Source organism: Acomys russatus, chromosome X, assembly GCF_903995435.1.
Source record: "Acomys russatus chromosome X, mAcoRus1.1, whole genome shotgun sequence".
NCBI classification, from domain to species: Eukaryota; Metazoa; Chordata; class Mammalia; order Rodentia; family Muridae; genus Acomys; species Acomys russatus.
Window position 1 is genome coordinate 18,730,539 of NC_067169.1, and position 27,859 is coordinate 18,758,397.

The window sequence follows — 27,859 nt, forward strand, 5'->3', positions numbered from 1 at the left end:
TTTTGTGTGTATGGATCAAATGTATGTTAGCACCAGGAGCAAAGAAGCCAGGCGGGTTTTTTTTTAAACAACTGTTACATTGTTTCACTAATACAAACGGAGGAAAGACGAAGTAGAGAAAGGCACTCTGACTTGACTTTGGGCAGTCTTCATTCACACTGACTTTAGAAGGGTAGAGTTCCTTCAAAGGCTGCCTTCCTTCAAGCCACGGTGCAGTTCTTGTCTCTGGTCTGGCGAGGCATCCCAGAGTGAGATGTCTGGACACATGGTGGCGCTGGGGTTTCAGCGGCAGGGTCCTGGACTGTCCTGGGCCTGCACAGGTGAGGGGGCAGGGGGATGCGTTCCCCTAGGAAGAAGCCGTCATCCTCAGAGGACTCAGAACTGGGGCTAGAGGGTGAGCTGGAACAAGACCCTGAATCTGAACCCGATCCCAAGTCACATCGGTGGTGGCCATGTCGGCTAGGATGGTGGTGGTGGTGCTGGTGGCTCCCACGGCGGCGCCTTCTCCGCCGGCGGCAGCGGCGGTGACGGTGGCAGCTGGGGGCCCCGGGTGGGGGACTTCGTGGCCTGCGGCGCTGGGCTGGAGGTGCACTCAGGGTCCGACGGGGGCCTCCTTCAGATACCAGAGGGTCTCGGAAGCTGACACGCGGAGTACTCTGGCGACCAAAGGCGTTATCTGGGGCCAGGGCCGGATGGCCAGAGGATTCTGTGGGTGGCTCAGGAGCACTTCGGAGCCCCAGCTCAGGCATAGAGTGGCGGTGGGGGGCCCCTCTCAGAAAGCGGGAGGGCTCGTCAGGGCCTGCAGCTAGGAAAAAAAAAAAAAAAAAAAAAAAAGGAAAAGAAAAGAAAAATGGAAGACTGCCTGTATCTGTCTGGCCCTTACCTTAGGGAAGACTTGGGAATACCTTCTTCTCCCTTCTGGGACTGGGAAGTGGAGCAGGGGGTCAGAGGTGGGTTACCGCAAAGTTTGAGTTTTGCTGCAGGCTTTGGGTGGAGACAAGGGTAGGAAGTAGAATAGCATGAGTGGGAAAGGCTCGGTATATGGGTTGTGGTCCAGGAATGGGGTGATGGATTGGCCAGAAGGGGGCTTATCAAGGGCTGGCGTATATTTGCTTTGAGACAGAATGGAGGGGGAAGCCTGGGTGCTGCGGGTAGAGGGTGACCACTTGGAGGAAGTGAGGGTAGTAGTTGGGCTCAAGATAGGAAGACTTGAGGTGTGTTATTGGCTCTGCAGGTGCAGGCCAGACCCAGGGTTCAGCAGACAGGTGAAGTTAGGCTTGAAACGGTGTGGAGAAGAAGGCTGGGCCTAGTAATCTGGGGAGACAGGATGCTCTTGGGCAAGGCTGAGCAGCCCAGGAAAGGCAGGGTGAAGGCGAGGCTTACCAGGCTCTGCCTTGGTACAGGTGCCTTTGCTGGCTGTCTCTGATGTGCCCTCTACAGTTGAGAAAGAAGTCGTGGAAGCTGTGAGCGGTGCGGTGACAGTGCCGGCGCTCCAGCTGCGGCGGCCAGGCCCTGGAGCGGTGGTCTCCGATCCGAGGCTGCAGGCTCGGGAGCAAAAGATGAGGCCTCGGCGGGGCAAGAAAGGGCGGCCCAGCAGGGCTCGACCGCAGCGGCTACAGCAGAAGCAGCGATCTGAAGCGTGCCAGTGTTGGCCCTCATAAGCCATCTGGCCCTGGTCCAGGCCTGTGGAGTACCAACGTGAAATGGGAAAACTGAGGCAGTACTCACAGGCTACCCTTCCTAAGTGTGCTCTTTCTTAAGAAGAGGTAGGGGGTTTGAGGTAGGGGGTACCCTGATTTTCCTCCCCACTCCCAGAAAGGGACCTTTCTCTGGAGAAAGCTAATACCATGAGATTTGGCCCTCAACTTCCTTATCTCTCGGAGAGGGGCTGGCAATGGTACCCTCTCTTTCTTTCCTAGGATGCTCATTTAAAGACCATAGATGGGCACCGACCTCTGATACGTGGTCATTAGGGGGTGCCAGTTAGTATTAGCTAGAAGGCAAATGGATGGCTGGACCTGAAAAAAAAATGTGGATAGTGGGGGCAGGACTTAGGTGGGATGTGGAGTTGGTGGGAAAGAAGCCAGTTTAAGAAGGTGGGGTGTCCTAGAAGGTAGGATGAGGGAGGAAATGGGAAAAGAAGAGAGAGTTTGGAATTAGAGGGTGCTCTGCAGGTGCATTTAGCTGTCTAGTGGGGGCAACTCATGTCTAGGTGGGACTTAGAAAGCATACGGGAGTATATATAGCTCAGTGGCAGAAAGTCTGTTGTGTCTGTTGTGCCCTGGCCCTGAGTCCCATTTCTAGCATCAAAGGAAGGGAGGAGCAGGAAGAGATGGAGGAGGAGGAGGGAGAGAGGGAAGGTAAGTAGGGCCATGGCCTAGCTGCTCATGCATCCCTCTCCTGTCCCGTCCCGTTCACCCACCGATGTGTTCCCCACAGCCATCACAGTACTCCGCATGGCGGGCCTCATAGCAGGCGCAGCAGTGGGGGCGGCTCTGACGCATGACATAGCGCTGCCCTCCTAAGGACGCTTCGCACTCGAAACAGCAGAAGTGACCCATGTGCCAGTGTCGGCCCTCGGCCTCCGTACATTCAGGGGAGAAGATGATCTGCGCGGCACAGATCCCGTGGGGCTGTCAGAAGAGCTGCCCCCCCCCCCCCCCCCCGGCTCTGTCCACCCTCCAGTCCCACCTCTGGCCGTGGGAGGCACAAACCTCATCACAGGCTTGGCAGCGAGGGCGCAGGCATTCAGCATGGTGGCGCCCACAGTAGACTTTGCCGGCGTGATAGAAGTAGATGAGGTCAACCAGCAGCTCCTGGCATGTGGTACACACGAAGCACTGAGGGTGCCAACAGGCACCGAGGCCTGCACGACTGGCGAAGACTGCAATGTCTCCACCTCCGATCTGCTTTCCACACTGCCAAATGACAGGCACCATCACAGCCACCAAGATAGTCAGATGGATAGGGTCAGCCAAGCATGTGACGACTTGGGCCTCTCCCATGGTGAAGCTTTGTGTGTGTGTGTGTGTATTTATTTATTTATGACAGGGTCTCATGGAGCCCAGGGTGCTTCTCAATTTAATATACAGCTATGGCTGGCCTTGAAGCCCTGATTCTTCAGTAACTAGCTCCACCTACGGGATACATTTGAGATAGTTATTACTCACAAGGAGGAGGGGGGCACATAAGAGACTGACCCAGCTTGTGTGAAAACAACAAAGACATGCCATAATGCTGGGAATTGAACTCAGAACCTCTAGAAGAGCAGCTGGTGCTCTTAACCACTGAGCCATCTCTCCAGTCCCAGGTTGGATCTTAAGAACAGGTCCTGGAGCCGGGCGTGGTGGCGCACACCTTTAATCCCAGCACTCGGGAGGCAGAGGCAGGCGGATCTCTGTGAGTTCGAGGCCAGCCTGGTCTACAAAGCGAGTCCAGGACAGCCAAGGCTAACACAGAGAAACTTTGTCTTGAAAAACAAAACAAAACAAAAACAAAAACAAAAACAAAACAAAACAAAACAAAAAGAACAGAGCCGGGCGTGGTGGCGCACGCCTTTAATCCCAGCACTTGGGAGGCAGAGGCAGGCGGATTGCTGTGAGTTCGAGGCCAGCCTGGTCTACAAAGTGAGTCCAGGATGGCCAAGGCTACACAGAGAGACCCTGTCTCGAAAAACCAAAAAAAAAAAAAAAAAAAAAAAAAAAACAGGTCCTGGGGCTGGAGAGATAGCTTAGCTCAGAGGATAAGAGCACTGTCTGTCCTTCCAAACGTCCTGAGTTCAATTCCCAGCAACCATGTGGTGGCTCACAACCATCTCTAATGAGATCTGGTGCCTGCAGGCACATATATGGGCAGAGTACTACTGTATAAATAATAAATAAATCTTAAAAAAAAAGAACAAGTCCGCATCACAAGAAGACTGAAGGGAGAGTCGCTGCTCCATGTCCTCTGCATGGAGGAGAGGAAACCACAGAAATATTTGTCAAGACTTTAGAGACCATTAGACCCACGAGTGGTATCTACCGGACAAGTTCTAGTCATCTTAGAGCCCTCGAGGCACCCCAGTGGGTTTTAAGCGGTAGGCCTCAGGGCCTTCATTCACTGAGACCCCTGTAGCTCACCTCCTCGCAGATGGCCCCAGTAATGGTCACTGGGAAGATTCGAACAGTGCCCCGTCCCAGATTCTCCCGTTTCCTCTGTTGGCTGAAGGCCCGCAGCTCTTTCTTCTCCTCCTCTTCCAGGGCCGTGCAGTACTGTGCCTTGGGTGGGGTCGGGGTGGGGTGGGGAGGTGGGGGTGGGTGAGAAGGAATCTTCTAGACTTCATCCATGCTCACTGAGTTTACTTCTAGGCCATCACATAAATGCCGCCTCCTACTGGAAATACCTCTTTTCTCAAGGCTCAGCTAAGTTTGGTCAATGGGGGGGGGGGGCGTTCCCCTTCCGGTTCCTGCTTCTCCAGCCCTTTCCCTTTGGCTCAGTTCCCTTTTCCTTAGCTGACCCCTGCCCATTTCCTTCCAGGTGCCCTGAGTTTGGGCAGGCTGGTCCCCACTCCCGGAATGCCCATCCTGTCTGTCTTCGCCATTCCTCACCTCACTGTCATGAGGGGGCAGCTGGTGCAGCAGTTGTTTTATCCTGTATTTTTCCCCAGGACTGTTGACATAGGGGACCTTGTCCTCTGGAAGGCAACTGAAAAATTGGTAAACCTGGGAGGACATGGAAGAGTGAGAGAAAACAATTACAGTTAGGGGTGAGCCAGGATACAGTGAGGTCATGGGGTCCCTGGTTCTATGGGAAACTGAAAAATCATCCGAAGGCCACTCCTCCCAATGCTGTCCTTGTACCCAAGGCTCCTGAATGACTGAAGGGACCCATAGGGAAGCCCTCCAAGCCTTTAGAGCAAAACTTCTCAAAAGAGTTGTGAGCATTCCTAGGCACCCCACTTCCTCTGCTCACATTGTGTCTTGACCTAACTCCAGCCAGGCTTCTGGCCCTGGCCACCTGCAAGGCTGGTTAAGGTCACTGGGGATGTCTGCCTTGTAGGAATCATTGTTCAGGCCTTAGGTCCTCATTGGTCAGACCATCATTAGTCCAGGCCCTGAAATCAGTTTCTTCCTTTGGCCGCCAGAATACTATAGGCCTGGCTTCCTTCCTTCCTTCCTTCCTTCCTCACTGGCTCTTTTTCTCATCCTTTAAACTGCTCCTCAACTATTGGACATCCGCACACAGGATGATTATAGTGCTTAGTCCTTGGTCCTCTTGCCTCTGTCTAGACCCACCTTCTTAGAAATTGCATTCACCTTCTTGGCTATCGTGATTATCTGTTGGCTAAGGTGTCACGCCTCTCTCCACGTCCTAGGTAATATGGCTATCTAACTAGCATCACCAACTCTTATTCAAACTTGCTTTTAGTTGGCTTTCTCTCCCCCCACCCCACCCCCCCCCCCGCGAGACAGGGTTTCTCTGTGTAGCCTTGGCTGTCCTGGACTTGCACTGTAGACCAGGCTGGCCTTGAACTCACAGAGATCCACCTGCCTCTGCTTCCTGAGTGCTGGGATTAAAGGTGTGTGCCACCACTGCCTGGCTTGGTTGGCTTTCTTTTTCTCTCTCTTTCCCTTCCATTTCCTCTCTGAGATTCAGGGGGTGGGGGGTTGTCTCAATATGTAGTTCTTGCTGGTTTGGACCTTGCTATTTAGATCAGGATGGCCTTAGCCAACTGAGTGCTGGGATTACAGGCATGCACTACCATGTCTGGTTTGCTTTGGCTTTTTTCTATTTTGTTTTTTGTTTTTGTTTTTTCAAGACAGAGTCTTTCTGTGTAGCCTTGGCTGTCCTGGACTCGCATTGTAGACCAGGCTGGCCTCGAACTCACAGCGATCCGTCTGCCTCTGCCTCCTGAGTGCTGGGATTAAAGGCGTGCGCCACCACCGCCTGGCTTAATTTCTTTTCTTAAAGACTGGGACTTGTTGTATAGTCCAGGCTGGGCTCAGGTCACATAGTGAGTTCCGAGCCAATCAAGCGATACAGAGCCCTGTCTCAGAAAATCCTCCCCAAACAACGGAGAACGTACTTAGAATTGAGGTTTCACATGCTCAGTGGTAGGGCTGTTGCTTAGTATGTGGGAAGGCCCAGTGTTCTAGTCCTAGCACTGTCTATATTTCCAAAAGCCAAGCCTCACTCCGCTTCCTACTCACCAGTCCTGTTACCGCCCCCCCCACTACTCCAGGCTGTTAAAGCAGCCAGATAAACTGTTATGTAACAGGACAAGTCACGTGCCTCTGCTTCCCACAACCCTTTGGAACCTCTCCCCTTATTCGGAGCAAAGTTCCCTCTGTTACCCCCAGTTCCTCTGACCTTTCCTGCCAGTGCTCTCACTCTGTTCACTCTGCTCCTGACACACTGGTGTCCTCACTTTTCCTCACACACATGTGCCAAGCACATTCCGCCTGTACCTTGGCATTTCTACTTACTTTGCCTGGGCTGTGCCAACCTCGGATTTCTGTAAGGCTCATTTCATACTATTCAGGGCAGCCCAGACAGGCCTTGCCAGGGCACTCTATTTATAATCCTGGCTTCCCACCAGCTTTTCTTTTTTATTCCATAGCCCCCTTATGCCACCTGATGCACAGTCATCCTTTCCAATTTGAGGTTTAATTAGCCAAAGGTATTTTTAAAAAAGATCCATATGAACTGAACACATCTAGACAGAGATTTTTTTTTTTTTTTGAGATAGAGTCTCTCTCTCTGTGACCCTGGTTGTCCTAGAACTCACTTTGTAGACCAGGCTGGCCTGGAACTCACAGCGATCCATCTGCCTCTGCCTCCTGAGTGCTGGGATTAAAGGGGTGCGCCACTACTATCCAGCAACATGCAGATTTTTTTTTCTTGCCTTTATAGCTTTTTTTTTTTTAAAGATAGAGTCTGTGAGTTTGACAGGACAGCCTAGGGGTGTTCTACAGAGAAACCCTGTCTCAAAATAAAATAAAAAGATAGGGTCTTACTATTACCCGTGGCTGGCCTGGTATTCCCTTTGTATACCACACAGCCTTGAATCTGTGGTAGTCCTCCTGCTTCAGCCTTCCCAGGGCTGGGATTATAGGCACGCATCACCACATCCAGCTAATATTCTTCCTGAACACTACCAGCCCCCCGACCCCCCCACCCCCTGTTCTGGGCTTACATCCAAGGCTTTGCACATGCTAGGCATGTTCTTCCCAACAGAGCAACAAATCCCAGCCCAGAACTGACACAACTACTTATCTGGTGCTTACAGGGTATCAGGTGTTATAATCTAGAGAAGATTTAAAGTGTATGGGAAGATGTTTGTCGGTTATATACAAAAACAGTATGGCATTTCCCATAAGGTGTGGGTTATATACAAGTACTATGCAATTTTATATAAGAGACACACCTTTTTGGATTTTGGTATTCCCATATGGAAAAAACTAAGTGCCAGCATGTGTGTGCGTGCATGTATGTTTTGGCACAGGGGTTAAAACCCAGGGCTGTATGCATGCTAGGGCAAATGGTCTATCCCTAAGCCCTACCCCAGCCTCTGTTTTACAATTTCTTTACTGTCCTCAGTACCTAGAAGTGTCTGACATATGGCAAATGCTCAGTACCCGTCGACAGAGTGCATCAATAGTGATGTGATGAATTAAGTGCGGAGATAAAGCCTGGAGTAAAGGATAGACTAGGAACGGGGCTGGAGAGATAGGTCGGTGGTCAAAAGTGCTCTCCTGCTCATCGAAAGAGCTGGAATTCCATTCCCAGCACATACATGACAGCTGACAACCTCTATAACTCCACTTCCAACGGATCTGATACCCTCTTCTGGCCTCTTCAGGCACCTGTACACACCTGGTACACACACACACACACACACACACACACACACACACACACACGCGCACATCTTTAAAAAAGAAAAAAAGAAACGAAATGAAAAGTCAACAAGACCCAGAGGAACTGGCTCAGTGACCACTCAGGCTAGAGAGACACTGGTATTTGGACCACACTCCAGCATTACTCCAGAACTAGGTTTGCACTCAAATGCATATGTGTACACCCATTGGTGAATGAGAGTGGGTGGCCAGCCTTTGGTCACCTGCTCTGGCTTAAGGCCAGGGGGTACCCAGGCATACTCCTCTGAGGCACAGCCTGAGTCGTCATCAGAAATGGAGTGGCGCTGAAAGTCCGAGATGAGTCGGCACATGATGCGTTCTAGGTCCACAGGCACAGTGTGCACTGCATGCTCCTCCCGTGGGCATTTGCAGTGCTGGCAGATCTTTCTGTGAGGACCAGGAGAGGAGTCAATTACTAAGGGAGTTGTCTACCCAGATCCCTAGGCAGCCCAGGTCCAACTAAAGGGCAGGACATGTAGATTGACACCAAAGGGCTCTGAGCTGAAACAGAGCTCTGTGCCTGAGGCTAGGCCTGACAGGAGCTGACTTCGCTTGTGACCAGGCCATGGGACACTGGCTGTGCCAGGATCAGCTTCTGGCTGATGACAGGTCTGGAAAACAGGAGCCCAGAGGACTGGGGGGTTGGGCTGCGATATTCAGGACGCGATGTAAAGGGGTGGGGCTTCGTCTGAAGGACATTGCCTAACTGTTACAGCTCTGGTACTTGAGTCAGATTCTCTGGGCAACAGGCCTGAGAGGGGTTGGACTCTGGGGCTGAGACTAGTATCAGAAGTCAAGGGATTTCCACAGGCGAAAGATTCTGTGCTTTGTGGAGTTAACTACTCCTGAAGGCAGGTCTCTTGCTTGCGTGTAGGGGGACTGGGGACATGGCTGTGAGTCTGTGGGCCTAGGGGCTCTTAGATTTTGGGTTCGAGGCTCCAGTAGGAGAGAACACTGGGTCTGGGAGAAAAGTTCTGAGCCTAAGAAGAGGTCTGTGGGAGGAGGTCTGTGGACGCGGCTAGAAGACCACTCTAGAGATGGGACTCAGACTTGGGAGAAGACTTTTGGGGTCAGGGTTGTGGAACTCCTGGGAACAGGTCCCCAGGGAATGAGTCACGGGGGCGGGGCCCTAGAATGGGTTTAGAGGCTCCTTTCCCAACTGTGTTCTCTGGGGGCGGAGCTCAAGCCTGGGGGGCGGGTCTGTGACAAAAAGGCTAGGGTCACTTACCTCCAGCCGTGCAGCAGGAAGCCTGGGCACTGTTCCCTGCAGGAATTGCAAGGCTGGCCTCGAGCAGGGTCCTCTGCTTGTGGAGGCTGTAGTGCAAAGAAAAATAGGGTGTAGGAGTAGGGAGGGAGAAAGCAAGGCTTGCTCCTCCGCTCCCAGGCTCAGAACCGCAGGCTGGGGCCTGTCTCCCTGGGGGCAGCGCTGGGCAGGCTGAGACCGCGCCTTGAGAGCGGGGGAGGAAGAACCAACCAAACCAGAGGCAGGGCAGCTGAGAGACCACTTTCCTGTATGTTCCTTTCCAGGGAATTCCCCTGTCTGGGCTGGTATATCCCTTTCTAGTTCTCAGACAGGTTTGTCAGAGCAGAGTCCCTAAATCTGGGCATTTCCTCTCAAGTCTCCCTTCAAGATCCAGGGCACCAGCAGCACTCCAGTTCCACAGGGTAGGCCTCTGCGAACTCATATTCTCCTGAGATCCCTCAGGAACTGCCCTTCCCTCAGAAGTTCTGACGCCCCTCCCCCAAAACCTATCTCCATCTCTCCTACCTGAGGAATTAAGCAGTATCTTTAGGACCACCGGATGTCCCTGTTCCACCCGGAAAGCCCTAGCCCAAGAAATCTTTGCCTTTACTCCTCATATTTTCAGCTACTCTCTTCTTTGGTCTAGGTTCCACCTTCCTTGATTAGAGACCTTTCAAAGGAAGAGAGACACTCTCCTTTGTAGGAAGTCAGCTCCCAGCCTCCGATGAAAGCCTGGAAATCTCTGATCATGATTCTTAGTTTATTGACTCTTGGTACCCACAGGTGAAGGATCCCCACTCTCATTCTACAGAGCCCCAATGAATGAGGGCCCTTATTCAGAAACCCAGGACGTTTCGCCTCTGCTCAACCCCAAATCTCAAGACCCTATTCTTTTCATCTTTAGGGTTAATTCACAGGAAAGGGGTAGACCCCAGATTGCAACGGTGATAAAAGTTTTGAGATGTGTTCGGGACTTGAGCCACCATATCTACACGTTTCTGCGTCCACGGCGCTTCAGTCCCGAAGTCCAAGTCTGGGAAATCCGGGGAGGGGAGTTCCCAGACCCTCCTTGGGATGCCTCCCCTCTATCCCAGTCCCGGTGCCCTGCCCCTTCGCCGGGATCTCAGTTTACCCCTGACCCCCACCACTGCCCTGAACCCTGCTCACCGCACGCCCGGAGCGGCGCCTCCGGGACCCACGCGCGAACATGGCGCGCCTTAGACAAGAGGCAAGCCCGGCTGGGTCAGGCGAATGGAGTCGGCTGCCACAGCGCGTCGGGCCTGGCAGCTCTGTTCCGTAAACTTGACTCCGGGGTGGGAGGAGCACGACTCGTAAGGCCCGCCCCCTCCCCGGCCTCTAGTGTCGAAGTCACGCCGGTGCCCTTATCTAAAAGTTGAGTGAGTACCTTGTTGGAAAGCCTGCGGTTGGAGGCTTCTTCCCAGGCCTAGAGCCAAAGCAGGGTGTCAGAAGGCTGAGCCTTCAGTGTCCCTCGGTGCCACAATGGCCTTTAGGGTTTGAAAGCTGGAAGCGGGCGGGGTTGGACGTGGAGTCATGATGCGAGTGGTACACTAGAGTGCTTGTTTGGACGAACAGTGTCAATTTATCTTGAAAGCTTTGTGTGGGGGGAGGGCGGGGGCCAAAGCCCCCTCTAGGTCCCTTCCCAGATTCTCTTTTCCTGGGATGAATGTTACAAGAACGATTCCAATGTCATCTTCAGGCCTACCTGGGGTTCTGTGGCCCTCAGCGTCCTGCTAGGCCTAATCCATTTTCAGGGCCACAACTGAGTTTATGTGGAAGAGACTAAAGTCAATGGCCAAGTTCCAGGCCATCCCATGCAGCCATTGTAGCCCCAACCTCCAACCTCAGCCCAAAAAAGTAGGTCTTAGAGTCTTCCTTCCTGTTCATCTATTTTTTTTCCCCTGTGGCCAGGTAGATCTTTGCCTTTTCTGAGGTCACTTCCAGAGCTGGGTTTCTTTCCTGCTCTAGGCATCTCTGGGCCTTGGGGCTAGGAAGGGGTCAAGTATCAGCAACTACAACTCAGAACTCAGGCGCCCAAGTGGAGTCTTTAATTAGGCATGAGGCAGCCACGGTCAGACAGGCTTTTCATCTTGGGCGCCCAGGAACTCCTCTTTCTGCTCACCCCAACCCCATTACGCACAACCCTGTCACTTCCTGTGGCTAGTCCAGAGAAAAGGGGGGTGGGGATGGGGGGTTGTTTATTCATCAGTTAATCAGCCTCCCTGGTTTACCTGCTGAGGCTGAGGCCAGGGAAAGGAGATAGATACTACGGTGACCCAAAGGGTTCGGAAACAAAGAAACAAGGGCTTGGGTAGGATGAGGTCTTGCGGAGTCTCCTTGGTTGGGGAGACCTTTCGGATCAGAGGGGAAACCTTCATTGGGGCCGGGAAGGGCGGTTGCTAAGAGATCAGCCTGAGGACCACACCCCAGAAGGACCTGATGGCCAGCAATGGGACAGCCAACAGTTCGAACTCAGAGTGAGACTCAGAGGACTTTGTATTGTCAAGGCCTTGGCCGGCTGCTGCTGGGGTCTGAGCATCCTCTAGTCTCCTTTTCCCATTGCCTCCTCGCCCTTCTGCACCCTCCAAAAAAGACACACTGAGAAATCGGAGCCAGGTGGTGGACTACTAGGTGGTTGAGGAGTTTATTTGGGAGAGGGAGATGTCTCATATTTGTTCTTCCTCGGGGAGGGGGTGGGGTGTCTTCAAACAATACCGAAGGGCACAGGAAAAGTAGGGGGTCTGGAGGGAAGAGGGAGGGGCCACAGTCAGACAAAATAGCAACACACGATCACAGGCACTACCAACATCACAGACACAGCAGAGGGTACAGGATCGGGGCTCCAGACCCAGCCTCCAAAATATTCCGGGACAGATGGGAGTGTGTAGAGGGAGAGGGTAGAGAAAGGGGTAAGGTGGTGGGCCATCCCCACAGACCTGCAGATTCTTCCTTCTGATTATCTAGCTATCTCCTGAGGGGGTGAGCAAGGGACATTTCTCTCCAGATCGCACCCCTCACCCTCTAAACCAACAATCCTTGGCTCTTCCTAGGTTACCTCACTTCCCAGGGGCCAGGAGTATTCCCTCTTACACTTAGCACAACTCATCTCACAGGTCCTAACCATGGCCTCCCACACCCAGTGCTCAAGCCTACTTACTGCTCAAACTCCACTCAAGTGAAAAACATATTTTCTTTTCTGTCCCATTAGAGAATGGGCGTCCCCTTCTAAAACCATCACACATTCCTCACACTCCTCATATGCCTGTCTGGAATCCTGACCAGGACCTAGTTCCAGCTTAGATCATTCCTGAATGCCATTTCTATCCTTGCTCAAGCTCTTTGGAACCAAGCTCAAACTCCTGAATGTTCCAAGACACACACCCCTTCCAGAGATGCTGGACCCACCCCAGGCCCCGCCCACTCTGAAGCCCACAGCGCTAAAGCCACGCCCCTCGTAGGACCACGCCCTCGGGCTCTTTCTTGCCCTATTCCAGGATGCTGTAAGACAGGCTTTCCTTTTAGGCTCCACATCCCACGTGTCTGGAACTCAACTCTCACTCTCGGCTGACTGATTAGTTCTTTCTCTCCGCAGCCCCTTTTCTCTCCGTCTGTTTCAGCCAAGCCTCCACCCAATCTGCTCTTCTACTCTTGGGGTTGGATTCCTATCCAAGCTTCTGCTCAGGTGCTGCTGGAGGAACCAAGGTCAGGGTTAGGAGGAGCAGAGGGAGAGAAAAAAGGAAGGGAAAAAGTCACATCAACCCACTCCATGCAGCCAAGGTCTGGGTCCCTTCCTGTCCCCTTTCTAGAGCCCCCTTACCTCAAAGGACAGGGCTGGGGAACAGATAGGGGCTGAGGAATGCAAGGTCAGGGGTAGGGAGGAGCCCATTCAGGACTGGGCCCCTAGTGCATGGAGAAGTGGGTGAGGGTAAGGCTCAGACAGATAAATAGATATTTATATATAATATATATATATATAAACAGCAAAGACAGTTAGGGTCTCCTGGGTTGAGGGGTGGAGACCTAGGGTATAGGAATGGGAAGGAGGGCAGGCCTTTCTTGAGCTCTTGCCCACCCGTGGGGTCTTCGTGGGCTTCACTGACCTGTAGAGACAAAAAACACAGAAAGGAGAACAGGTCCAGATGAGGGTGGTACCCTCAGGAAGGGACTGTGCTACTATACTTATTCTTCTGCCTGGCGTGTTTTCTTCTTCCTTCCTTCCTTCCTTCTTTTCTTCCTTCCTTCCCTTTTCTCTTTTGGTTTTTTGTGACAAGGTTTCCCTGTGTAGCCCTGGCTGTCCTGGAATCACTTTGTAGACCAGACTGGCCTCGAACTCACAGCGATCTGCCTGCCTGGGCCTTCTGAGTACTGGGATTAAAGGCGTGCGCCACCACGCCTGGCTATGTTCTCTTCTTTTTTCTTCTCTAACAGGTCTAGACTTAGCCTCATCCTAGCTCTTCTCTCTAGTACAGTCTTATCAACCTTGTTCGAACTGGGTACCAAAGGAACAATTAGGGTCCCCTCTCCTAATCAAAAAAGCCTATTCGCTAGTACTGTTCTAGTCGCTGTTGGAAATCCATATTGAGCCTGGTGGTGGTAGTTCAGCATGCCAGAGGCAGGCAGATCTCTGAGTTTGAGGCCAGCCTGGACTGCAGAGTGAGTTCCAGGACAGCCAGAGCTACCCAGAGAAGCCCTGTCTCATAAACCAAACCAAACCAATAAGTAAATAAAATCCATATTAAGCAAAACAAGTAGCCCTATCTTTGCAAGGCTTGCATTATATCGGGGGGGGGGGGGGGCAGGTTTTATACAATGAGCATGACATATTAGTGGGTTATCTAATGTAAGATGACAATAGGCCAGGCATGGTGGCGCACACCTTTAATCCCAGAACTCAGGAGACAGAGGCAGGTGGGTCTCTATGAGTTCGAGGCCAGCCTGATCTACACAGTGAGTTCCAGGACAGCCAAGGCTATAGAGAGAGACCCTGCCACAAACAACAACAACAACAACAACAACAACCAAACCAAACCAAAATCCTAAGTGAGGCTGGAGAGATGGCTCAGAAGTTAAGAGTGCTTGCTGCTCTTTTTCCAGAGGACCCATATTTGGCTCCCAGAACCCATAGTTATAACCATCTGTACCTTCAGCTCCACGGAATCTGACCCTTCTCCTGATCTCCATGGACATTTGAACTCATATGCACATACATACACATACTGAGATAAAAACAGACTCTTTAAAACAGTGCTCCAAAGCGAGTGTGTATTGCACAAACAAGTCTTAGTTATACTTCCAATCAAGTGGCATACAGTCGCAAACCATAGCAATTACAAACTGGGATAAGGAAAACCACAGGGTATGATGAGAGAGGGGGAAAAAGGAGGATTTGTTTTAGACTGATAATCACTGATATGGAGTTGGTGGAAGATACCCGTGATCCCAGAATTTAGGAGGCAGATACAGGAGAAAAACAAATTTGAGACCAGCTTGGGTTATATAATGGAACCCTAACTCAGACAAAAAGCAAAACAGGGAGGTAGAGGCACAACCTCCTGGTTGGGTTCAAGAGCATCCTTAGCTATATGAGCTCCAAGCTAGCCTTGGCTACAGGAAGCCTTGTCTCAACAACAAAGCCAGGTGTGGTGGTACAGCCTAGAGATCCCAGCCTCATGGGAGATGGAAACAGGAATATTGTGAGTTGATAGCCAGCCTGGGCTACAGAATGAGCTCCAAATTAATCTGGGCAACTTAGTAAAACTCTGTCTTAAGATACAAAAGAAAAAGAGGATGGCTATATAGCTCTGTGGTAAAGCACTAGTTTAACGTGCAGGAGACCTGAGTTTAGTTCTCAGTACTTGTAAAACAAAACAACTCCTCTGACAAACAAATAAAATGAATGAATGAATGAATCAATCAATCAATCAAACGAAAAACAAAAGCCAAAAACCTCATTGTGTGAGTGACCACATGGCTAGGTAGTAATGTGTATGTGTAAAATTCTAGGGAGAAGCAAGTTCAAAGGCCCTGAGGTAGAACTGGCACCGTCCCAGGTCCTGGCCATTTTGACTGAAACAGAATGGTAGGAGGTGATGGTCAGATTAAATATATGTGGGATAGATGGGGTAGTGCTGCATAGGCGGGCCTGTGACCAGACTGAACTAGTCTTGCCTTCAAGTGACTACAACTGACTTCTGAGTACAGGACGGCGCTTGCTGAATGGAGGAGGACAGTGGCCTAGCAGAATCCTTGCGGATGCTGGGGGGCAGACCAGGTGGTATCCGGGGATGGATGAGGTGTTGTAAAGAGGTCTGAGGAAGAGAATTGTGAAAAATGAAAAGGCGGAAGATAATTTGAAAATAGGAACCAGGAACCCTGTCTCGAAAAACCAAAAAACAAACAACAACAAAACAAAACAAAACAAAACAAAAAAAACCAAAACAAAACAACTTCCCCCCAAAAAACAACCCCCTCCCCCCACACACAAAAGACAAGAAAAGAAAATAGGAACCAACAAAATGCTCTCTCTGTGTGGCCTGGAAATTGCCTTGTGAATCAGGCAGGCCATGAACTCACAGAGACCCGTCTGTCTCTGCCTCTCTCCAGGTGCTGAGATTAAAAGGCATGTGCCATCACCGCCGGGCCAAGGATATTTTGATGAGTTAATGCGGGATGCTTCAGATGCCTCACGATCTTGGGTCGTTCACTACCATATCTACTTCCACCTAGGTGTTGCTATCTTCTCTCTGTTTAAGACAGGATGTGGCAGATAGATCCAGCAGGACTCTGAGAACTTGCAATCCCCGTGCCTCTGCCTCTCAAGTGCTGGGATTTTACACGTGCTCCATCACGCCAGGCATTCAGGCATTTTTTTTTTTTTGATTTTTTTTAAGGCTCAAGGAGAAGACTTACGCCCCTCCCCTTTTCCTCATTTGAAATTCCAAACTATCTCTTTCACTACAAGGGTTAAGGAGGAGGTAGCAGATCCACTATCCTGATCCGGTACTGGTGACCTTCAATACCCACCATATATACCTTCCCCCAATTGGCGTTCTCACCGACAGGTAAACCAATCATTTCGAAGACCCACCTCCCCTTCCCTGTCTGAAAACCTACACTACTTCGGTGATTCTCCACTGCGCAACTGCTTCTACACTCCTTTCATTGGATACTCTGAGCACTGCTCCTGCCTCTTCCTTCTTCTGCTCTCCTTCTCATTGGCTATCTTTCCGTGTTCAACTTTTTTTTTTTTAAATTCTGCCTCTCTATTGGTTCCTTCAAACTTCACTTCTTGGACCCTCCCTGCCACATCCGCCCATCTGTCACTCACCAGATTACATCTGATTGGAGAAGGAGGTGGGCGCACCCTGTGGGCCGTAGCCTTGCTGCCCATAGTCGCCCTGAGGCCCATAGCCACCGCCACCGCCACCGGCAGGCTGTCCGTAGTCGGGTTGGTAACCACCCTGAGGCCCGTAGGAATCCTGGGGACCATATCCTCCGGGACCCTGTCCATAGCCCGCATCGCCGTAGGCATCCCCAGGTGCTGGTTGCTTTTCCGGGGCGCCTGGAGGTGCGCGCATGAATGGGGCGGCCCAGCCTGTCTCTTTGAACACGAACCATAGGTTGCCAACCCAGAGCACCAGGTTCAGGAAGCCAAACACCTGCAGGGAGACATGACCGAAGCTGTTGTCTCTCACCCTGGCAGCTCTAGGGACTTTGAGGCTGAGCCAGCAGGAATGAGCATTTTTAGGGCATAAACTCTGTGATTATCAATGTTCAGAAAAATTTGGGAGTGGGGCATTTGTTAGGATTCAGATTCCCTAGGATGCCGAACTTCTATCAGTGATTACATGTGTAAGTATTTATTGAGCCTGGTGGCCCCTTCTGTAATTCTAGAGAGTTGGAGACAGGAAGATCAATTCAAGGCTAGCCTTTTTTTGAGAGAGGATTTCTCTGTGTAGCCCTGGCTGTCCTAGACTTCACTCTGTTGACCAGGCTGACCTGACCTCATAGAGATCCGCTTGTCTGTGCCTCCTGAGAGTGCTGGGATAAAAGGTGTATGCCACCACTGCCTGGCAATTCAATGCTAGTTTTAGGCCCAATGTATCGTGTATATATTACAAAATATAGTAAATTTAAAATATATAACTATACATTTTAAAGAAAAAATAGACATCACTAATTCATGCATATATAAATGTATGTATATACAAATTAGCACAAAATGCATATGTATAAAATTTAGAAATGAGCCAGGCGGTGGTGGCGCACATCTTTAATCCCAGCACTAAGGAGGCAGAAACGGATGGATGGATGTGAGTTCGAGGCCAACCTGGTCTACAAAGTGAGTCCAGGACTGCCAGGGCTACACAGTGAAATCTTGTCTCTGAAAAACAAAACAAAACAAAACAAAACAAAAAAAAAACCACTTAGAAATGTGCATGTATAAAAATATTTTTTTTGTTTTGTTTTGTGAGAGAGTCACTTAAAAAAAATTTCGAGACAGGGTCTCTCTGTTTAGCCTTGGCTGTCCTGGACTCTCTTTGTAGACCAGGCTGGCCTCGAACTCACAGAGATCCACCTGCCTCTGCCTCCTGAGTGCTGGGATTAAAGGCGTGTGCCACCATGCCCAGCTGAGACAGAGTCTCTTTATGTAGTACTGGTTGACCTGGAACTCATTCTGTAGACCAGGCTGGTCTCAAACTCAAAGAGATCCACCTGCCTGTGCTTCTAAAATGCTCTCTGTGGTTGTTGAGACAGGGTTTTACTCTGGAGCTCGCCAGCCCTGGAGCTCAGTAGGCTGGCCTCTGCCTTCCAAGTGATAGGATTTAAAGGTTTAGGAATTGAACTCCCATCCTCAGGAAAAGCAATAAGTTGAGTCATCCCTCTAGCCCTCCTTTGATTTATTTTTTTAAACAAATATTCTTGGCTTTATTTTTATTAAATTCATTTAGTGTGTGTGTGTGTGTGTGTGTGTGTGTGTGTGTGTGTGTGTGTAGGTTTTCCTGAATCATTTCACTAACCCCTGTTTGCTTTTTATTTGTTTTGTTTGATTTTGAGACAAGACCTTGCCATTTATCCAAGGATGACTTGGAGCTCACTATGTCGGCTAGTCTGCCTTTAAATTAGCCCTGGGGATAGGGAGTAATGGCTCAGAGGTTAAGGTGATCTAGGTTGAATTCCCAGCACCTACAAAGGTGGCTCACAGTCGCCTGTAGGTGGCTCACAGTTGCCTGTAGGTGTCTCACAGACGCCTGTAGGTGGCTCACAGTCACCTGTAGGTGGCTCAGACGCCTGTAGATGGCTCACAGTCACCTGTAGGTGGCTCACAGACGCCTGTAGGTGGCTCACAGACACCCTTTTCTTAACTTCTACAGGCACCAAGAATGCAAGTGGTATATATGCATACATATAAGCAAAACACTCATACACATAAAATAAAAAGATATACATCTTTTAAAAAGTAGTCTTTTACGTACTAGGTTTATAGGTGTGTATTAACATCCCTGGCTCTAAATATATGCCTTTTTAAAAGATAGGGTCTTATTCTTCAGCTTTGGCTGTCCTGGAACTCTCTATGTAGACCAGGCTGGCCTAAAACTCACAGAGATTCACCTGCCTCTGCTCCCAAATGCTGAGATTAAAGGCACGTGCCACCATGCCTAGCTAAGTATATGCTATTAAATAAAAACAATTTAAACATTAAAAATAAATATATGAAACTTACATAAAATATTTAAAAACAAAATGCTATATGTCATTTACTATACATTACACCCTCTTCTGAGCACCTTTGTTAGTTAAAGTTCCATGTTTGAGCCAGGCGTGGTGGCACATACCTTTAATTCCAGCACTCAAGAGGCAGAGGAAGGTGAATCATTGTGAGTTTGAGGCCAGCCTGGTCCATAGAGCAAGTCCCAGGACAGCCAAGGTTGTGGAGGAAAACCCTGTCTCAGAAAAAAAAAATCCATGTTTGTACAGGAGATAAGACCTACATTTTATTTTATTCTTTTTTTTTAAGACAGTCTTGAAATGTTGCCCAGGCTGGCCCAGAACTCTTGAGCTCAAGTGGCCAATCTTCTGTCTCCACTTGTTGGGTAGCAGAGACTACAGACACACACCACTACACCCAGTTGATATCCCCATTCTATTTATTTTTTTAAAGCATATTTAGTTTAGCCTTTCTGAGGTAAGGGCTCACTCTACAGCCTAGGTTGTCCTGCAAGTCACTATGGAGCCCAGGCTAGCCTCACACTCTTAGCAATCTTCCTACCTCAGCTTCCCACATTCTAGAACTGTAGGCATATATCTACACTTGGGCTGATATCTCCATTTTATTTCGTTTTTAAAGATCTTTTTATTTATTTATTTAAAGATCTTTAAGTTTCATTTTATGTGTCTAAGCATTTTGCCCACATGTGTGCATGTGTACCATCTGCATACCTGGTCCTCAAGATGATCAGAAGAGGGCACGAATCCCTTGGAAGTAGAATTATCGGGGGTCTGGAGCCAATGCGTGGTGCTAGGAACTGAACCTAGATCCTCAGCATGAGCAGCAAGTGTTGCCTACTCCCCAAGCCCATGCCCCACCCCCAGCCCAGACAGTGTTTCTCTGTGTGTAGCCTTGGCTGTCCTGGAGCTAGCACTACAGACCAGGCTGGCTTCAAACTCAGAGATCCGCCTGCCTCTGCCTCACAAGTGCTGGGACTAAAGACGTACACTACTACTGCCTGGCTGAGCAGCAAGTGCTCTTAAAGGTTGAGCTGTGTCTCCAACCCTTGCTATGTCCATTATTATTATTTTTTTTTCGAGATAAGGTTTTTCTGTGTTAGCCTTGGCTGCCCTGGACTCACTTTGTAGACCAGCCTGGAACTCACAGCGATCTGCCTGCCTCTACCTCTCAAGTGCTGGGAGTAAAGGTGTGTGCCACCATGCCCGGCTTGTTATGTCCATTTTAAAGCCAAGCTCAGAGAGGCTAAATTACTCAAGATAACACAATCAGCAAGTGTCAGGAAAGAAGAGCTCAAATCTTAGTATCTGTAACACGAATATAGGATGTAATCTGTGTTAGGTTGTTTCCTAAGCACCTTGTGTGTTGTAAATTCAGTGAATAACCAAGTTTGGAGCAGGACCTATCATTAGCCTTCAATTTACGTACTCAAAATGATCCCTGACAGGCCCGTCACTAGCTGAAGGTCACAGGGCTTACTGAGCGACAGTTCCTATGTTCGGACCGTTTCTTGCCAGTAGGGGGCGCCCAAGTAGGAAAACATTTCACGGTAGTCTTTTCTTTTGCGCTTAAGGAAATAAGTCCTAAAAGGATACTGAGTTTCAAGAGACTTGACGTGACTGGGCTGGGTCTAGTTGTCCCAGCCTAACCTGAAAGGCCTCGAGTTCCCCCATTGGGGGAGACAGTATGTGGTATTCCAGTGGTTATAACTGTTCAACCTTCTTTTCTTGGCATCCCTCCTCCTGGGAGCCCCATGGATTGCCTGGCTTTCCTCTCATTCCCTGTCCCAGCTTTTCTCTTCCAGCCCAGCCAGCTTCCCAGAGCTTACCACTGAGGTGTTGAGTCCCGAAGTCACAGGGTCCCTTAGTTCCTTGCATGTGACCCCTGTCTGGCGGCACACACCCATCTCCTTGATAATGTTCTCTGGGTCTGTGGCCATCTTCACATCCGACAGGCCTTTGGCCCAGGCAGATGAGCTAACTAGCCACATGAAGGCGAACACCGCTGTGGCCAGAAAGTCCTAGGCAAGAGTGAAGATGGTGTCATTGTGAAGGGATTGCTTCATGCTGAGCCCCCCAGCCCCTTCAGGTCACAAGCTTTGGTGGGAGGGGTCCTCTAGAAGAGGCCTGCCTCTCCTCTGCCTTTGCAGCTCCAAAGCTCACAGTCTTTTCACCTGAAGGTCTCAGCTTGAGCTCCCGTGATGTGTATGATGATACCGAGGCTGTGGGAGTGTGCTAGTGATGTGTGGGTGCGGATGCTGAAGGAGGAACTAATTCTGTGGGATGTTTCTGAATCTGTGAGAAATGTGTCTTACCACTCTTATTTGCATGTGGGAATAGGTGTCATTTGATGTCTGGGATGAGGGTGTGAGAATCTCTGTGTAGGAATCAGTGTCTGTGTGGCAGGGTGACATGCATGACTGTCACAGTAACCTTGGTACTCCTTCCATTGATCTAGTCTGGGTGGATGTGTGAGAGATGGTAGGGTCAGGTTGCGGGCGGTCTGGTGTTCTTTGTAGCCTCTGAGCATGGCTCCCATGAGTCTATGACTCCGTGAGCTAGATGCCCGACATTGAGTCATGGAGACAGTAGCAGGAACAGCAGTGTTGGGCTGCTTGGGTTTGGGCCTGTCTGGGACTTTGTTTGGCCTCTGAGCCAAATGAGCTGGGTCCCTGTGGACTCACATGGTCGGTCATTGCATGCAATCAGCTGCGGCGACTCACCATCATGGGCCCTTTGTTGTTCTCTCGGTATTTGTTCTGCAGGAAGATGTAGGTGGCCAGGGCCCCCATGGAATACAGGAAGGCAAACACAGCCACGGTGACAAAGAATTCAGCTGATGAGGAGTAGTCCCCAACTAGGAAGACCTTTTCGGTTCCCCCTTTGCAGGTGGGCGCATCAAAGTACACTTGGTGCAGCCTGCAGAGAGAGGTGTGTAGGTGTGGCCCAAACTCTAAGAATCCCTCCCTCTCTCCCCTTCCCAGCCAAGGCTATCCCAGGTTGTCTTGAGGTCCCAGGAAGAGGAGGAGATGACCATGCACAGAACACTTGCGATGTACCATTGGTTGCTGAAAGCATCCTGCTAAGATATGTGGTATCCCTCCCTCACTGCAAGCCAAGTACTCCTGCCTCTTGAGTTAGTTCATCCGAGAAAGTGGCAGGCATCTTTCTACCCTCGAGCCTTTTGGCTAAGATGAAGTGTCGGAATGCTCTTCCTTGAAGATGGCGTCATGCCTTATTCTCCCAGCTCCTACAAACATTACCTATCTATCTATCACCTTCTCATTAAAGAGTTCCTGCATTGCAGTTTAAAAACATTTTTTTGGGGGGGGGGCCAGGCATGGTGGTGCATGCATTTGATCCCAGCACTTGGGAGGCAGAGTCAGGCAGATCGCTGTGAGTTCGAAGCCAGCCTGGTCTACAAAGCGAGTCCAGGACAGCCAGGGCTACACAGAGAGACCCTGTCTCAAAAACAAAACAAAAAAATCAAATCAAAACAAACAAACAAAGAAAACACCAACCAACCAACCAAACCAACCATTTTTTGTATTGATGAATAAAAATCGTACCTTATGTGTATGCGTGCATGCATGTATATGTGTGTGCGCTGTGCAAATTGCATGTGTGTGCAGGTATACAATTTGTTGATGTGTATGCAGTCTCACAGATTTGTGACAGCCAGCATTTAACTCATGAATTCTTCCTCAGGTGCCATTCCACCGCCCTTTTTGAAACAGGGTCTCTCTCTCTCTCTCTCTCTCTCTCTCTCTCTCTCTCTCTCTCTCTCTCTCTCTCTCTCTCTCTCTTTCTCTGTCTCTCTTTCTCAATTACCCTAAGCTGGCTGGTCAGGGAGCCCCAGGGAGCCCAGCATGAGCCATTGTGGCAGCTTTGTTTAATGGGGCTTCTGGGCTCCAAGCTCAAGTCCACTTACCTGTAAGGCAAGTACCTTACTGACAGAACTGTCTCCCAGCCCTAGGTTTGGGTTTTGCTTTTTTTTTTTTTTTAATCTTGATTTTTTTTTCTGTATCTAAGAGATGGCAGGGCTTATTCTCCTTTTTCATTTACGGACAGATCCCAGGGGTCTGGAACAGGGCTGGCACCTATTAGTTTTCTCAAGCCGTGTTTTTGGGGTGGAATGCACAGAGATGGGAACAGGTTCAGGGAAGTGTGTTTGCTTGTATGAAGTCATGCAGCTAGTAGAGGCAGGATAGCACGTCTGTATGAATCCGGTCTCCCCTTATAATCGTACTGCTTTTTTTTTTCTATGTCCCGCTTTAGGTATCTGAGAGGAAAAAAATGTATGTGTGGTTGAGAAGCCAAACAGGTAAGAAATAGGAAACGACAGAAGGGTAGAAGGACTCTTGAAATAGGATGTGTGAGGGACAGTCTGGGAAGGTGCTCTGAGGCAAAAGCCTTCTCCGTGCTGGGATGGGGGACTCATGTGTGGGCGGAATGGAACGGGACTGGGGGCCCATAGCTCTGCCCTTAGGTTGGAGATAGGATCCTGGGACTGAGCAAATAGAATTGGTAGCCTTGTTTGCAGAGGTCCCGAGTGAGGAATATGCTGGAGGGCTTTTGTGACCTTGTGAATTCCCAAAAGGCTGGCTCTCGTGATATCAACTACCCCTCACCGCTCCCTCCCCCACAGTGTATGTGTCTCCTCCTCCTCCTCCTCCTCCTCCTCCTCCTCCTCCTCCAAGGTACTGGGGATGGAACACACAGAGAGCTAGACAAGTCCTTTGCTACTGAGCTACACCCTCAGCCTCCCTGGCTTGTGTGAACCTGGGCACTCCTGGTTGCTCTCTCCCAGGCCATCCTGCCCTACCATCTCCTGTTTCTATCATTGCTCAGGGCCTGAGCTGGCTTCCCTCTCCCTACTGTGTGACACCTTGGGCCTCCATTTACCCTTGGTGTTCCCCAACTCCCAGGTCTCAACTCTTCCCCCAAGTTCCTAACTCTGAATTCTTATACTTAACAAGCTTATACAGAGCACTTCTTGTGTCCTGGACAGAGTGCTTTAACAAGTATAGACTTCATGAAGATGTCCCATCACCTATGGCCCATCAGTATTTTCTCTCTTTACAAGTAAGGAACTTAAGACTCAAACTGTTATACGATTTAGTTCAGTAGTCAAGGAAAGTCAAATGAAACTGTGGGTCTGTCTCTCAATCCTTAAGAGACACTAGCTCTTGTAGCTTGCTCTCACTCATGTGCACCTAGTACCCAACATAGTGCCTGGTACACAGTGGTGACTCAGTAAATATCAGGAACGTCTGATTTGTTCCTGTGATTTCCTACATCTATACAGTTTCCCCACTCTCTTCTAGCAAAGCTCTTGCACGAGGTTATGCTTCTAGCCTTTGTCCGCATCTGCATTATCTTTTTTTTTTTATTTGTTCTAATATAGACCTATGAGGATAGGGCAATTGGTCTGCTTTAGTCGCTGTTAGACCCCAGCACTTTGAGAAGTAAACAGTATTTCACTAGCATTATTTTAAAACACGTTTTTAAAATCACATTTTATGTATTTGGTGTGTGCCTGCCTGTGTGTGAAGGTGCATGTGTGTCACAGCTCATGTGTGGGGGTCAGAGAATAATTTGCAGAGAGTCTGTTCTTCCTGCCACACGTGACGTAGGGAAGGGATTAAACTCAGGTTGTCGGACTCAGTGGCAACAGCCTTTATCTGCTGAGCACCCCTTATTTTGATACAGGACCTCACTTTGTATCCAAGGGTGGCCTGGAACTCACCACACTTTTTTTTTTTTTTTTTTTTTTTTTTGCGTAGCCTCCCAAAGGCTGAGATCACAAGTATTTACCAGCATGCCCAGCAACTAACACTAATTGAGCATTTACTGCTTCAAGGTGTACACACATGGAGTGCTCTCTCGTGCATTCTCTCCTCTCTCTCTCTACGCCCCCCTCCTGGAACCCAGGGCATTGCCAATGCTGTACATGTACAAGTTCTCTACCACTGATTAGAGCCCCAGCACTGTCATTTATGTATGAACCTTACTTATTTCCTGTCTTCTATTCCTCCCCTTTGCCAGCATATAGCCAGAGAGAGATGACACCCTGTGTCCATCTTGCACACCACATTGTCATAGGCAGCTGGAGCAGTGCCAGGTCCACAGCAAGTGTTCAGTGCTTGGGCAGTGGTCCCAGTGGCTGTGGCCTCTGAGGTGTGAGTCCAGCCCCACCCTGCCCTCGCCTCTCCCAGGTCTCAGGATACCAGAGCAGGGGCACACCTGAAGGGGTACTCAAATTCAACTTCGATGTTGAGGGCACTCTCCGTCTTGTTGGCACACTCCACGCTCAGCCGAAGCTCTCCGTCGTAGCTGCCGCATGTAGCGAAGGCGAAGATGGCAAAGACCTTGGGTAGCAGGGACGTGGATGGCTGTAGTGAGCCTGGATGCATGTGGGAGGGAGTGCCCTCCTCTGGACAGATTGAGGCCCCCCCACCCGCACAGACAGTAGCAGATGGAGAGATCCCCACCCCCACCCCCTAATCAGGGCTCATCGGGTCCTAGCACAAGCTGATTACAGGGGTGTGGCTGTTTCTCTTTCCAAGTGTCTGTTTTTACCTGTAGGTGCTATGGCTTCTCCTTCTCTCTCTTCCCCCCCCTCCCCTCCCCTCCTCTCTCTTTCCTCTTTTTCTCTTCTGTGTTCTCCCTTTCCTTTCCCTCTCACTGTTCTCTCTGTCTCTCTGTCTCTCTGGGCTTTTATGTATGTTCTCTCCCCCCCCCCCCGCCACATTCCCCCAGCAATCATCTCTCTTCTTTTCCTATGTGTGTGACTGTGTGTCTCTGCATGACTGTTTCTTGGTCAGCTTATCTGGTCTGCTGTGTCTGTCACATGACCTCCATGTCTCTGTCTCCCTTGTGCCTATTTCGGTATGGATGTTGCTGCGTTCTCTTTTCTCTTTTCAGTGCCACTATATCCGTGTGTTCTCTCTTCCATCACATTTTCCCGCGTCACCAACTGTTCTCTGGCTCCCATGTCTTAGCCATTTCCATTGCTACCACTTCCTGCCTCTCATTCTCCAAGTCTCCTTCACTGTCTCTGGATTTTTTCTGGTTTTGCAGCTCTCTCTCTCTCTCTCTCTCTCTCAGCAGTGGGTTTCAGGCTCCACCTCCCATTCCTCCCTCCTTTAGTTCAAGAGAGGAGGTAGGACGTCACAATCTGTCACTCCACAACAGGGGTACCCTTGGCCTTCTGTGACGTCATAGCCTATCTGTTCCCTGTCCTTAAACCCCTGGGATCTTACTCTGGAGCCCAATTCCCTCACCTCCACCCACTCCAGTCCTCTGTACACCTCTGCTCTTCTCGATCCCATTACCCTCCTCTCTCCTTGCATTTCCCCCATGCCACAACCCGGACCACACTCACCCACTGCAGCACCTTCACGAAGCCAAGGGGCTCCTTGACCACCCGGAACTGACCCCCAGCCACCAGCTGAGGAGAAAAACAGTGGGAAGGGGGAAGGGTTGTGGGAAACAGAGATAGAGGTGAGGGGCCAGGCTGCGAGGCAATGATCCCTGGGGATATAGGACATGTGACCCTCCGGGAATGGGTGACATATGGAGAGGGAGCGAGGAGGGGAAAAAATGACACTTTGGGGAAGGACTAAACATCAGGGTCTCAGACCCCCCCTCAGGGTTCAGGAGTGGTAAAGTGTGAGGTGATGAGTCACATGGCAGAGGAGGTTGGGTGTAGAAAATAGATGGGGTCCAGACTAGTTGCGGAAGGAAGGTCTGAACTGCTTAAAGGTGAATCAGATAGGGGGAAAGGTTGAGTGGAAGAAGATGGGGTTCATTAGAATGGGGGAGGGAACGTTGGATGATGAAGGTGAGTCACAACAGCATAGGGGAGAGGTCTGCAGCGCTAAAGGTGAATCAGATGATGGTGGTTGTGTCTGAGGAAATGGAGAGGGGTCGCTACTGGTCAGGGAGGGAGCCGATTCTGAGGTGATGAAGAAGAGGGAGATATGGCGGAGATGGTCTCTTAAGGTGGGGGGGAGCTGGGGCATGGATTTACTGGATATGCGCTGGGGAACGAGGAGGCTGGGGGGTTTTGGAGAGGCAAAATCGGATCGTCCCCCTAGATCTGCTTGGGGGGGGAAAGGGTGGTCATCTACCAGGGTTCATTCTCTTTGGGAGGGGCAGGTGCCAGCCCTCCCCCACCCCGCCTCCACACCTTCTGTCGCTCTATTTCTTAGCTCATCTGCAGCCCCCCAAGTCTTCTTTTCATTCTCCCCCTCTCCTCACTCATCCCTTTGCCCTCTTCCCGAGACCTGAGCTTCCCTTTCTCCCCTCCAGGTCGACAGTTCTTATGGGGCATCTGGCGGCCCCCTCTGCGGCAGTGAGGACAGCCCTCGCTGCGGCAAAGGGCGCACTCTTTTTCTCCATCTCCCTTCCTCCCCGTGCCTGCTGCAGACTCCTGACTCCAGCCCCAGCCCCCGAGACCACATCTCGGCTACCCTGGCCACCACCTCTCAGGGTTGGAGGGCCAAAACCACCCATGTTCCAGCAGCGCCGGGCTCTATCCACGGTGCTGGAGCACGTACCTGATTCACCACGTCCATGTCTGCCAGCAGCAGCATCAGCAATGCAGGGGGCGGAAGGTGCCTGCTAGCAAGGGCGGGCGCGGGGCGCGGCGGGGGCGGCGCGCGATCGTCGGAACAGCCCAGTCGGCAGCAGCCCCGCCCCTCGCACCCTGTCTCCCTTTTGCGCGAGCGCCTGCGCACCATGAACCCTCCCCTCCCCAGCTTGCCTGCCTGCGGCCATTCCATCCAGAAGGCTGGAGGCTGTGGATCTCAGAGTGCAGGGTCCTTTCAGAAAACAAAGGTAGCTCTGCAAATAGGAGGACCACTCAGTTCTATGGTATGACATTTTGCCAAGTCTAGGGCCGTGTTAAGTGTGTTCATTTAATCCCCACGTAGCAGCGACTATTAGTCCTGTTTTTACAGATGAG

At 50.4% G+C, this 27,859-nt stretch overlaps 2 protein-coding genes across 3 annotated transcripts; both read right to left on the minus strand.

Annotated features, from left to right (window-relative positions):
- Nucleotides 1-127: 127 nt before the first annotated feature.
- On the minus strand, nt 128-10,465 carry Prickle3 (prickle planar cell polarity protein 3). Of its 2 annotated transcripts, XM_051142292.1 has the most exons (9): nt 10,312-10,465; nt 9,130-9,215; nt 8,105-8,288; nt 4,590-4,703; nt 4,122-4,259; nt 2,715-2,918; nt 2,423-2,609; nt 1,384-1,683; nt 128-805 (listed from the first exon to the last, which is right to left on the minus strand). In XM_051142292.1, the coding sequence occupies exons 1-9, from the start codon at nt 10,351-10,353 to the stop codon at nt 201-203; spliced, it is 1,860 nt and encodes a 619-aa protein (XP_050998249.1). In that variant the 5' UTR covers nt 10,354-10,465; the 3' UTR covers nt 128-200. The 2 variants fall into 2 exon arrangements, with proteins under 2 accessions (XP_050998249.1, XP_050998250.1); XM_051142293.1 differs by lacking the exon at nt 1,384-1,683.
- A 2,206-nt stretch (nt 10,466-12,671) lies between these two features.
- Syp (synaptophysin) lies at nt 12,672-27,553 on the minus strand. Its single transcript, XM_051142297.1, has 7 exons — nt 27,453-27,553; nt 26,276-26,341; nt 25,135-25,259; nt 21,612-21,807; nt 20,718-20,909; nt 16,490-16,820; nt 12,672-13,262 (listed from the first exon to the last, which is right to left on the minus strand). The coding sequence occupies exons 1-6, from the start codon at nt 27,486-27,488 to the stop codon at nt 16,494-16,496; spliced, it is 942 nt and encodes a 313-aa protein (XP_050998254.1). The 5' UTR covers nt 27,489-27,553; the 3' UTR covers nt 12,672-13,262; nt 16,490-16,493.
- Nucleotides 27,554-27,859: the final 306 nt, after the last annotated feature.